The sequence below is a fragment of the Equus caballus genome, chromosome X (genome assembly GCF_041296265.1).
Source record: "Equus caballus isolate H_3958 breed thoroughbred chromosome X, TB-T2T, whole genome shotgun sequence".
NCBI lineage: Eukaryota > Metazoa > Chordata > Mammalia > Perissodactyla > Equidae > Equus > Equus caballus.
Genome location: NC_091715.1, coordinates 26,727,795 through 26,741,715, shown reverse-complemented (window position 1 = coordinate 26,741,715; position 13,921 = coordinate 26,727,795). Strand labels below are relative to the sequence as shown.

The 13,921-nt window shown below is 38.2% G+C and overlaps 1 protein-coding gene across 8 annotated transcripts in view; it reads left to right on the top strand.

The window, feature by feature from the left end:
• DMD (dystrophin) overlaps positions 1-13,921 on the top strand; it is a 2,262,230-nt gene that overhangs the window by 715,248 nt on the left and 1,533,061 nt on the right. For all 8 annotated transcript variants that reach the window (XM_023633802.2, XM_070257261.1, XM_070257256.1 and 5 more), the window contains exons 5-6: positions 5,701-5,793; positions 13,323-13,495. In XM_023633802.2, the coding sequence (XP_023489570.2) occupies positions 5,701-5,793; positions 13,323-13,495 (266 nt within the window). The remainder of the gene's footprint in view (positions 1-5,700; positions 5,794-13,322; positions 13,496-13,921) is intronic.

Genomic DNA, 13,921 nt, shown 5'->3' with positions numbered 1-13,921 from the left:
CATTCCTGGGAATAGCTATTATAACAATAGAAGCATCAGTATCTGAGGATGTATATACAAGATGTCCATTCCAGCATTGTATAAAGTGGCAAACCAAACCAAACAAATACCACAACCCTAGAAACAAAGTGAATGCCTACTAACAGGGGATTGGCTAAATGATTATACATCTAAACTATGATACATATAAACTATGAACTATTATGCAGCCATTAAAATAAGTGAATAAAAGGGATTATTGTTTGGTAAAAGCAATATTCAATAGAATCTGAATAATATGCCGTTTTTTGTAGAATATAAAACACCATAGATTTGTGTCTATATGCTATCACACATGCACACTCACACATACAAGGATCATGCAAATAGGGAGAAAAATATGAAAGAAATTTTTCAGGTCAGATTAGGAAAAAAGGGGAAGAAAGTGGGGCAAACAAAATGGAAAAGAAGACTTGAGAGAGCATGTATGAGATCTCACTCATACATTTATATAAAATAATATATTTGTGCAGCAATAGTATAAAAATATTTCTAAAAAGAACAAAAAAGTTCATTGTAAACACACGCACGCACACACACATAGAAGACAGCACAAAGATTAACATATAGTTTACCACTCAAAAAATGGTGATGGTTGTGTTTCTCACAACCCAACTACAGGATGAAAAAATACCCACTATGGCAACGTGACTTGATCAATTATGGACCTTTAGAAAGGAATGATGATTAGTACTAATTGCAGTGTGTTAAGAGTAACCCTCTAAGGCACACATAATAGAGAATATATGAGTGAAACACCACTTGTAAACTGTGCTATAAACAAAGGTGGTCCCTGCCCTATTGGATCTGATGGTATAGTGAGTAATACAGGCAATAAAAAAGTAAAATATAATTGCAAATCAACAGAAAGTTACATAAATTGGATTGCATTGTTGTAACCATCTACAGAACATCTCCACAAAACTAAGAATCAATACTATGCTTTTACTGTTCATTGAAGGTTGACAAAAGAAATGACCATATGGTTTTTACCGTATCACTTGTAAAGTTGTAATTAAAGATGCAGTATGTTATTATAAAATGTACATTTCTTAGAGTTTAGGATTGTAAAAAACTTTGTTGTCCCTGACAAAATATTCAAGCTTCCTTGTATTAACTTAGGAGACATCTATAATTGATCTTTGCTACTGTTTTTTCAGTACCTATAAGAATTAGCTGAGATGTGTTCAACTTTTCTGGTACTACTGTTTCTCTACTTCATAACACCCTCATCCCTCCCTACTACTCAGCTCCTTGTAGTCTTGGAATTTTAAAGACTTCATAATCCTGCCCCAGATGGTTGAACAACTTCACCCCATGCCACACTGAGCCTGAGTACAACACTTCTAATTCTCCATCAGGTAATATCCTTTACACCTGTCCCCATACCTTTAGTCATGTGGGCTCTTCTTGGTATGGCTTCCTCACCTGCCCCTTTCTTCCAGTCTTTATATTCCTTCTTTGCAGATTCAATCAATACCGAATATCTCCTCTTTCTTTTGCTTAACCTGCCACAATATTTCTTTTTTCCTTCACTGAGCCTCCATGAGACACAGTTGCCTACCTAATTTTTTCCAGTGTTATAGATAAGTTTTATTGGAACACATCCATGCACATTCCTTTAAATATTTTCTATGGCTTCTGTGTGTATGTGGGTGTGTTCCAATGGCTTCTTTTGATTATTTATTTTTATTGTGATAAAATACACATAACATAAAATTTACCGTGTAAATCGGTCATTTTTAACTATACACTTCAGTGGCATTAAGTACATTCCCATTGGTATGCAAACATCACTACTATCCATCTCTAGAACTTTTTCACCATCCAAAACTGAAATTCTTACCTATTAAACAGTAACTCCCATTCCCCTCTTCCCCAGCCCCTGATAACCTATATTCTACTTTCTTTCTCTATAAATGTGACTATTCTAGGTACCTGATATAAGTGGAATCATATAATATTTGTCATTTTGTGTCTGGCTAATTTTACTCAGAATAATGTTTTGAAGGTTCATAAGTGTTATAGCATGTATCAGAATTTCCTTCCTTTTTAAGGATGAAAAATATTCCACGGTATGGATATGCCACATTTTGTTTATCCATTCATCTGTCAATGGACATTTGGATTGTTTTTGCCTCTTGGCTGTTGTGAATAATGCTGCTATGAACATTGGTATATAAATATCTGATAGAGGCCCTGATTTCAATTCATTGGGTATATGCCTAGAAGTGGAATTCCTGGATCCTACCTAATTTTAATTAGTTTTTATTATGTGGTCTGCTGTTAGCTTTCTGACATTAGGGGTTCACTTCACTCTTCTTTATTCAGAGTTGAGCACAATACCTGAACAGAATGGAGATTGGAGCTTAGCAGGGATTTTATGGGATAAGGAAATGGAGGAACCATTTCCCTGCTCACACAGTGAGAAGGCTTATGAGAGTGGATAGGAGCTGCTGCTGTCTCAGTGCTTGTTGCTTGCTCTAAGTCTCCCAGGATGATCCCTATGGCAAGTCCAAATGTAACAACCAGCAATGATTCCCCTAGTTTTAGGTATATTTCCTAAAAATCACATCTTCTCCATTTAAATAATTGCATTTTCAACAATGCATGGCCTGATTATCACTCTCACTCAATTAAGTTCAAGAAAGCAGGAACATTTTTTCCTTTTGTGCTCTAAGTACATCAGTGCCTGACACATGGTATTGTATGGTATACAATAAATACCAAAATGTATTTATTGAAGGAATGAATCAATGAATCATTTGATAAGTTTATAGTGGCTTTTCCATATGGAGGAGCTCCTCCTTCTACTGCCACATGAGAAATCTGCAAATGAAATGTAGATCATGGTGTCTTCTTGTTCTTGAGTTATTAATCTCCCCTGGGATCTCTATTTTTCCTTCTCTAATAAATTCTAGAAACTTGCTGTATTCTACTTTGTATAACTAAAACAAAAATATTCTAGCAAATTATTATCTGCCTGTGTAGAACAAATTTATGTGAATGCCCAACAATTTTAAATATTCAAATTAACTATGGCATACTGAATTAGGGAGAATTTGCATGACATACTCCTGAAATTCAGCTGTCCAATGAAAAGCACCTGCATTTCAGAAATAAGTAGACATGTAACGTCTTATTATGACAGTATCACCTTGACTTTCCTATACCCAAGAAAGTCAAAGTCTTTCATGTTAATCAGCTTGCAGGATTTCCGTTTATCCACTCCTCAATAGAGCCTTACTGAAATGTCCATTTACATGCAACTTCAGGCCGACTTCTCTGTAAAGTCCATGTGATACTATCCTCACATCTAACCTATGGCATAGATCAATATTATCCTCTACTATAAATTACGTGTGGAATTAATCTATGAACTTGTATCTTGATCTTTTATTCTTATTCAAATGATTCTACATTTTTTCTGTATCATTTATTTGTTTTAAGCCAACTCACCAATGATTTTTATGTAGTTGGGACACAAAAATAAATTTAAGTATTTGATTATCTGCTGAACTTGCAAATAAGTTTATGTGGGGAGTGATTGGGAATGATTTGACAATTAGACCAAAGGGTAGCCTTTTTATTGTTTTCACCTGGATTTCCCAGCAAGCTTCATATTTTCAAGTTGTAACTAATAAAATTTAGAAATTAAGATGATGATAGGGATATATTTTAGCATTTAATGGGAGACTGGTGAGCCCATCTTACTGGAGGAAGAAACAAGTGAGAAAGATTAGAGTGAAACTTAAAGGTAAGGGTTCAGAGCCTGAGAAAATGAAAGCTTTAACCAAAATGAGTCTCAGCTATTTAGTGAAAATATTTATGGGAGGATGAATGGAGAACTCTTCCAGGTCACTGCTCTCAGGACAAGACAAAAATGGGAGGATCCTGGAGGCAGCCAAAAGAAAATACTACCCAAGGGACCAGTGAGCCAAGGATAGTAAATAGCGAGAGAAAATTGAGTTACTTCTCAACCCTTCCTCTTGACAATTTCTCCTTCTTGTACAGACCTTGATCTGAAGTTGCTTGTTTGCTTTACTGTGATATTTTCTCCTTTCAAAATATCCCTGGATGCTCATTTTTTAGTTAACCTTTTCATTTTGAGATAACTATAAGTTCACGTGTAGTTGTAAGCAATAATACAGAGATCCTGTGTACCCTTTACCTTGCTTTACCCAAATGGTGGCACACTGTAAAACTAGGGTCTTATATCACCATAGACATCAATATTGATACAAGCCTCCAATGGTATTCCTATTTCTCCAGTTTTACTTATACTTGTGTGGATATGTGTACATGCACATGTTTTTAGTTCTGTACATTATCATATATGAACGTCTGTGTATCCACCATCAGAGTCAAGATGTAGAACAGATCCATCACCACAAGGATCCCTTTGTATTGCCCTTTTCCAACCACATCCACCTACCCCACCCACCCCACCCTGGTCCCTAATCTCTGGCAATTGCTACTCTGTTCTCCATTTGTATAGTTTTGTCTTTTTAAAACTGTTATATAAATAGAATCATACTGTATGTAACCTTTGAGACTGGCTTTATTTTTTCACTCAGCATAATTCCCATGAGGTTCACACAAGTTGTTGTATCAACAGTTAGTTCCTTTTCATTGCAGAGTGGTATTCCATGGTATGGATGTATCACAGTTTGTTTAACTGTTCACCCTTGAAGGGCACTGGGTTGTTGCTGTTACAAATGAAGCTGGTATGAACACTTGTGTATAGGGTTTTGTGTAAATATAAGTTTCATTTCTTTGGAATAAATGCCCAAGAGTCCAATTGCTGGATTGTATGGTAAGCACACGTTCAGTTTGGTAAGAAACTGTCAAAATGTTTTCCAGAGTGGCTGTACTATTTACCTTTCTTCCAGCAATGTGTGAGTGATCCATTTTCTCCATATCCTCAGCAGCACTTGAAGTTGTCACTATTTTTTTTTATTTTAGCCATTATGATAAGTGTGTTGTGCTGGCTCATTGTGGTTATAATTTGTATTTCCCTAATGGCTAGTAATGTTGAACATCATTTCATGTGCTCATTGCCTGATGCTTGTGTCTAACCTGACTCCACCTAAGACTACTAGGAGCATGAAGGACAGGAGATGGGATTTGCCTTGAAAAATGAAATCCTGCCAGATTTTGATTCCCAAACCCAGTCCTGGATAAAGAAGAGAGAGCTGGCCATTAGCTCCTTTGTTTATTAGAGTTCTAATACGTGCTTCTAAAGCAACAGCGTTTTAGTCAAATATAGGCATCCCTAATTATAACAGCACTCCTCTGAGCTAGATAAAAGGACTATTATGTATTAGGAAGTGCATCGTAATTTTAGTCATGCTTTATGAGTTATCATTGTTATATATTTTATTTGGAGATACTTTGGCCTCTTTAATCCACAGTAATCTATTTATATGCTAAAAGTACATTAATTTCCTATCTCTTTGTAAATGTGTTGGGGAGACACTTGTTTGTTACAGAAAGTGCATTTAAAAATATATGTTTTTTCATTTTTAGATTATTTTTAAAAAGCTGTAATGCTGCTTAGGCTCTGAAAATAGCTGAATGCAATTACCATTGTGTTTTGTTTTCTTTCCAAATAGACATTTTGTCTCCTTTCTTCAAATGTCTTCCCTTTATCTTTAACAGGTTGATTTAGTGAATATCGGAAGCACTGACATAGTAGATGGAAATCATAAACTGACTCTTGGTTTGATCTGGAATATAATCCTCCACTGGCAGGTAAGAATCTTGATGAATGTTTCCCTTTTGGGTAACATGTTGCTGATTCTTCTTTTCAATTTTACCCTTGACCTGCAAAACAAACATGTACATCTCTAACAATACAAAGCACATCTCCACAGTGCTGCCTTTTAGATTGGCACAACTAATGTCACCTGCGATGAGAAGGATCAGCAGATTATAAAACAAGTTCTAGTACACTTGCAGGAATATTTTTCCAAATGTTATTTCACTGGGTACAGATGGGCAAAAAAGATAAATCTCCTCAATGTGTTAATAAAAATATTTTTTACAAATATGTGTCTTTTATAACTCATCTATAAGTGAATCTATATAGTTTTGTAAAAAGGAAGGTATTTTTTGCTGTTATTCACACTACCAAATGAATGAGAATTTGTGAATCTTGTGGATTCTCAATGTAAACTAACGCCAATAAAAGATTAGTGGGATATGATTATCTGTATGAGTATATGTGTTATACACACAAACTCATTTCATAATCCGACTTTATGAAAAAAAAATTGCATTTTTTTCTGAACCACCTCAGCGTATGGTCTCTGAATGCCTTTATTTACTACTGGACCTCTGGAAAACAGATCAAAGGTCATTTGGTTTAGTGAAAAGAGTACACACTTTTTTAGCCAGACCAACATGAACTTAAATTTCAACTCCCTCATTTACAGTCTTAGTAATACTGGGTATAACACCATCCCTTTCTGGGCCATAATTCCCACACTGTCAAAATAGAAGAAATACTAATTAACATGTATATTCCTTGTCAGCATTAAATGAGAGACTATCCATAAAGTACTTAGTACAGCGGTCCATTTTCATTAGAGGTGTATCATATGAATAACTTTGATTGCTTAGAATTTTCCACTCATATGTTAAGAATTTGGAGGATAATTGAGATGTCTGTTCTTTTTATTATCAGAGATTACTTTTTTATAAAACAGCTTTTTTGACATGTAATTTATATATTGTAAATTTAGCCATTCTAAGTGTAAAATTCAAAATATACCAAACTGGTTTAGTTCTGTTGCCTAGTGCTTCTCAAACTATTTTGAGGAAGAAACAGTTTCTCCCTGCCCTCCCAATCCGTCAAAGATTTTAAGATATTTACAGAGTTGTACAACCATCACAACAATCTAATTTTAGCACATTTCTACCACCCTAAAAATAAATCTCATGTCCATTTACAGTCACTCCTCACACCCACCCCCAGCACTAGGCAACCATTAATCTATATTCTGTCTCTATATGTCTGCCTTTTGGACATTTCCTGTCAATGGAATCATATACTATGCGTTCTTTTATAGCTGGCTTCTTTCACCGAACATAATCCTTGGGGTTCATCCCTATTCTAGCAGGTATCACTACTTCATTTAGTAGGGTTGACTTTTAACTTGAATTGTCAATTGGTCCTGCTCAGAGTCAGACAGCATGCAGACAAGAGATATACCTATTCAACTCAGCAGCCATATTGTTCTCCCAATTGACCCCCATATCTTTGTATTCTAAACACTCTGAACACGCTCAATACTATTTAACAGCAACATCGGAAGAGAGAGAGAACAACCATAGTGGTTGACAACAGAGAATAGCTCATAAGAGCCCAAATGAGCCCAAGATTCCCAATTCTGGGCCTTTTTCATATGGTGATGGTGTCGATAGAACCAGCAAGGCAACATATGGCCCCCCACCAAACTGGTTTACTTCTGTTGCTCAGTAGTTCTCCAACTATCTTGAGGAAAGAACATTTTGCCCTTTTCTATTACATGTAAATTACAATATAACTGAAGCATTACAAAAATGAAATAAAAAGATACAAAAAATCCAAGCTTCTTTTTTATCATTACATTCAATAGACATAAAGAGGACTCTGTAAAATTGCTACAGAAGTTTCTAGTGGACTATCAGTTGTTGCATTTATCTTATGGCCTGGTCACATATGGTTCATAGAGGGACCCCAGCTTGCAGAAAACGCTGAGTTGTGCACATGTTAGTCATGGCAAAGCTAGCAGGAGAACTTAGGCATTCACAGAGCCTCAAAAGGCTATTTTAACTGCATTTATCATCCAAACTGCATCTCATATGATCTCACCCTTTTTTATCTCCTCAAAACTGTTTCTAACTCCATCTCAACCCACCAAAAAGATAAAATTTCAAAACTGCTCCATCTGATATTTTCTTCATTTGCTTGTGAGCTTGCTCATTTTTTATTATTAGCATGTGGAGGGGCTTTCACATCCAGGAATACCAGAAGAAATGCTTCTGTAGTCTCTCCTGGTCTGAGACCTCTCTTAGAGTCTGTCGTTTTCCATCTACGTCCTTGAATCACCATATCCTTATGACTGCAAGCATGTAGATACTCTTCCAACCCTCTGCCTCCCTCCTTATTTCTCTCTTCTATCACATTGCCCTGTTCCCCTAAAGCTACTAAATACATTTTTAAAAAATTCCTCCTGCTCAATACTCCTCATCATAATCCAATGTATCCCAAAAGATATTTTCACCAGGAGTACCTATTTGCCTTCCTACTAAATAGCTGAAGAAGCCCTTGAACCTCAGCAAAGATTAAAGGACGCTCTGGCCAACCTAATATACTTTCCAGATCTATCAGATTAAGGATGGCATTAAGAGATGGAAAGATATGAATCTTTTGTTCCAGTGCCACATACTGTGTTATTAATAGTGTCGTAGAGGACTTCTCTTTGAACTTGTAAAAACTCAGGAATCCCAACCCTATTTCCTCTGTCACTGTTTTTCCAGTTTCCACTTAAATAAAATTGTTAGCCTGAAAAACAATGCCTATATTGAGGAATAAGCAGCTTTGAGCAAAATTGTGAAGTGGACAACGTGCATTTGTCATCTTTTCTTGCCTGCTTTTTAAAGTGCAAACAATCCTTTTTAGGATGGTCAACTCAGTTCTGGTAACCAGCTGGAGATAAAAACATATCCTGCAAACAGTGGTGTGCTAGCCCCACCTTTGTTGGCTAACTCAAAGGAAATACTCAATTCCAGGGCTACTTCACACTGGAGTGTTTATAGTATTTATTATTTGCACAACATACAAGAGAAAGATGGTTTTTGCACTGCTAGACGCCCTTACTATAAACTCCTGCCTACCTAGTGCCTTCTGTGCAAGACAGTTCTTCCTCTGGTCTTCTTCAGGCCTTTTATACACCATTCTCCTTGCCTTGTGGAAGACTATTCCTACCCCTCTTCACTTCTACCCCTCTGCTGCAACTCCTGTTAGTCACAGAATGGATTCTTGGAAGCAGACTTTGAGTTCAGCAGGTAGGATGTTGAGTAAGGCATGCCCTTGGAACCAACACCCGTGGAAGAGAGAGGGTAACTGGAGTGAGAAGGAGAGCTAGAGCTCTGATGCACACCCAACAACAGCCTTCTTCAAACCCATGGTGGGGAACTTGGAGTTAGAATGAGCCTTTAGAGTTGTCCTGAGGGGGGCGACGTGGCTGAGTCTTTATACCATTTCTCTTCATCAGTCACTAGATGTGGGCTGCCCCAGGAAGAGCATGACCTTAGGTGATGACCCTGCAGTTCAGGTAGTCCCTGAGGGGACTCACAGCTGGAACAAGCCCTTCCCTGAAGGAGAATCTTGGTAGTGCATCTCCTTGTCTATCACACTTTCTTTGCCCAGTTAACTCCTCGTCATTTTTGAAATCACTGCTCAAAGACATTTCAATTTTTTTCCTTTTAAAAACAGATATATAGTTGTATGCACACACACATGCACACATTTGTTTAAATTGATTCTTTCTCTCTTAGGGACAGTAAGACCTGAGGGTGGGAAATTTTTCTGCTTACAGACTCACCTTAGGACCAGCTCAGTGCCTAACTGAAGGTTGATTCTGAATAAAGATTTCTTGGTAACTGTCTTTTATGCAGGAAAAGAAGAACTGATTATTTCACATTGCCCTTTATTTTTTTTCTCAGCACCCAAGTAGAGGCAATACCAATGAGGCTGAGGCTGATAAGCTGAATTAGTGACATAATGATGCTAAAGGAGTTTTGGATTGAATACTGTGTTGTCCTTTAACATTATGTGCATAGAGGGCAGTCTGGCTGAGCATTTCACAAATGAATCCCATTCATCATGGGAGGGTTGTCTGATCAGTGAAAATCCATCACCACCACTGAGCCAGTATCTGCTGATTCCAACCCTGGTTCAGCACAGGACACAAAGTACACGTCCTGCAGTTGCTGTACATGGAGTTTGTGCCCTTTATAACTTTAGAATATGATGAGAAAAATTATATATCTTACATAAGTGTTTGGCCTATTTATTCGCTAACTGACTAAATAAGCAGGTCAGGAAGGAATTAAGAAAACTGGATAATCCATCCCTAAATAATAGATTTAGCTATCAAGGGATGGTGACAAATATATGCAAAGATTTCACATATTGAAATCATTACCACATTTACAAAACATCATCTCAAATCCTTTTCAAGTGTTTTAAAGTTACATTTAATAGTCTATCCTAAAATTTGCATTGAATCTTTCATAAAACGATGACTAACATTGGCGATGTTAAAATATGTATTTTCCCCAAAGGCATTTGTCAGCTTCTACATGGATGAAGAAGCAAAATAAAATGTTATATTTAGAATACACAGTAAATATTCATCTTCTGATCAAATGTGGGTAGTACATGAACCTTTTACTTCCCAAAAGGAAAGCCCTTGTGGGTAAAAACTAATCACATTTACTTATATACTTCCTCCAAGTATATGATAACGGGCCTGACTTATATTAAAGAAGTAGCCTAGTAATTATTCCTTTACTATGTAGACAGTTTGTTCTATAATGAGGTACCCCTGCATTCTTGAAACCTACAAAAAGACGTTTAGAATGGATTTCTGTATCAGATTAGTTAGAATGAAACTTGAAAATACAGCCACCCGCTGAATGGCATGCGCACATGCACAAAGCCTAGTAGAGAATCAAATGTACAGAAAGCAATTAATAAAAAGAAAACCAAGAGTCTGGCCTTTTTCTCTTTCCACACAGTCTGGGTTTCTGCTTCTCTCCTGGTTGTGGGGATTTTGGGGGTGAGAGGGAGCGAGGGAAAGCCTCAGCCCCTGCTGCTGCCCCCAAGTGGACCCCATACCAGGGCCCCTGACCCCCAAGCCCGCTGGCTGCTTCTGCCGAGTTCTGCCCTGGCTCTTCGCCCTCCCGCGGCGCGCAGCTTCCTCTGCTGGCTCAAAGGCCACTTCCTGCTGGCGGAGTCAGGCCTCTTGTCCAATCACGTTTGTTTGCTATGGGGCGTTCACAGCATGCGCCTTCCTCAGGGCACCCCTGTTGGAGTTCCTGCTGGCCCTGTACTTCCTCCGTGCTGATGCCGTGCAAGCTGAACGACAAGTGGCAGGGCTTGTGCTGGCCATGATGGACTTCTGACGCTGGGTCACAGCGGTCTTCATCTGCTTTGCCCACTCCATCACAACTGTCGCCAAATACTTGGACGGGGCTTCCAAAGCATCTGGGGTGTTTAGCTTCTTTGCCACCATCGTATTTGCAGTTGACTTCTACCTGATCTTGAACGGCGCGGCTAAATTGCTCAAACAAGACAACTCCGCAGATGAGACTACAGCCATCAAAGCCAGAGAAGAGAATTCAGACTCCCATTCAGACTAAGGCCTGGCCACACCCTGGCAACTCGGAGCCACAGGGCCTTCACTCCTGCACGTTCTGACAGGGCTACCCGGAGCAGGGCCAGGAGACCCTGTGTTGGGAGGGAAGCTGTGACTTTTCAAGGAGCAGCAGAGAGAATTGTGACGAAACAAGCCTCCTCACAGCCCCAAAGTGAGGTTCCTGAGCCCAGCACACAAGACGGCACCCCTTGGCTTTGCACTAACCACTTTGCATGTGAGGGCATCTTGGATGTTTAACCTCTTCTCCACATGTCTGTTCCGCAGACCTTAAGCCTTTTAACCTCTCTGCCAAAAACAAGCACAAGGGGACAAAGCAGGTAGAGCCTTGTTAGCCCCCTCACGGGAAGCGCTTCTTGCTGCGGGGGAAGGGAGGGGAGACAAGTAAGACAGAAACCACCACAAGGCCAACCTCCCAGATCCCAGTGGTTTTCGTCTGCATTTGGTGCCCCTGTGCGTGCCAGGCACTTTGTCAAGAATGATCCTTCCGGATTCTTTTGTTCGAGGAGCACCAGTTCCCTCTTCGTTCTTGAGGCAGAGAGAAAACTGACTTTTGCCCTCTCCTCTGGGGGAGAGTGGGTCTGTGTCCTTAACTGACACCTCACACTCTTGGAGACTACATCTTCTTTGAGCGACATGACTATTCTGGGTCTAAGACTGTTTCAAAGAAAAGCTCATAGAGTGGCTTACCAGGTCTAAAAGATTGAGGGTACCAAACTATGAAATAATTCTGACAGCGTCCAGGGTAGCCGGGCAGGCCCAGCCAAACTCTCTCTTTCCCTGGGGACCCACCAGCAGGCAGAGGTCCTTGGGCAGCTCAGGACAATGTGCTTGTCAACACCAGAGCAGATCTGACCACCTCACAGAGGTGAGATGTGCCTTCTGTGGTCACCTAAGGACCTATGCTGTGTATGTAACTTCAATGAGATTCTGTTACTTTATATAATTTTTTTATACAAAAGCAGCTTCTTAAATGGCATTTCCTATGACCCGAGAGGCCTCATAAATGAGCCAGGGTTCTGGGCCCATGTTTCGGGAGTTTGTAATGTTTGTTCTTCTCTTGTGTGTGTGAATCTCACTCTGAAAAAAGCCATAATGGATTAAACTGGACTGACTACCAAAAAAAAACCCAAAAAACAAAAACCAAGGTGACATGTCCACAGCTTTTAGTGATAAATCTTTTCTTTCTTTTGTTGATTTTTTGTTCTTTCGTTTAAATAGGCAAATTCATTTCCATATTCTTTGTCTTCATTTTGATTAGTAAACATAATTTCTATTATTTTAAGTTATATTATAAACCTGGGGTTTTATCTTACTGTAGTTTGTCTTTTGATTCTTATAACAACCTTCTATATATAGTTAAGGAAACAGAGACCTAAAAAAGTTGCCCAATTAACACAATTCATTCATAGCTTTCTATGAAATTTGAACCTAAACTTAAAAAAAGTAAGCCCATTCTTTTAGCCACTGTCATTCTTTCTAGCCTAAAATCACTAATATGTCTTAAGTTCTTGGTTAACAACAAATCTAATGTTTTGTACACACTCTTCTCTAGCATATTCATTGAAAGTTAGAAGATGAGCAATTCTAAAAACACAAAATTAATAGTTTAACACAGAATCTAGGAGTGATAGTAATCATATTCAATAAATGGTGTATCACAGATAACCAACCAATCAGAATAGACTCCTAACTAATTAGAATGGACTCAGTCCTGGCAGAATTTATTCTTATTGCTAATCAACCCTAAAGTTTACATTATTTATTTCTGAAGAGTAGGGTATTCAGATTTAAGCTTGTGTGGTTCTTGTTCAGGGAATGCATTTTCTTCTAAAAATTTCTTTCCATACATAGGTCAAAAATGTAATGAAAAATATCATGGCTGGATTGCAACAAACCAACAGTGAAAAGATTCTCCTGAGCTGGGTCCGACAATCAACTCGTAATTATCCACAGGTTAATGTCATTAACTTCACCACGAGCTGGTCTGATGGTCTGGCTTTGAATGCTCTCATCCACAGTCATAGGTAAGGAGATCACTGAGACATTGAATAATTGTTATAAGTATTGATTTAGAGACTATCTTTTTCTCCATTGTGGTTCCAGATAATTTCCTACTGTGCAACATGTTATGTATGTTGACCATATTGATCTAACCATCCATTGGAATGCACTGAATAAAAATATTTATCCTGTTTATGTGATATATCATTTAGTTGTTGAAATATTAAAATTACCCAAGCATGAATGTGATTAAGGTGGAGGGAGGAGAGCAGCATATTTGAAATTGGGACTCTGCCAGAAAATCAAGGTTATATTCTAACTTTGCTAAGAATGGAGTTGATCTTTCTATACAAATAATGTGTTATTATGAGCCTAAACTGTAGAGCTAAAAATAGTTCCAAATCTCATGTGAGTGGCTGTACTAAAATTAATTACCGTCATCAGATTAA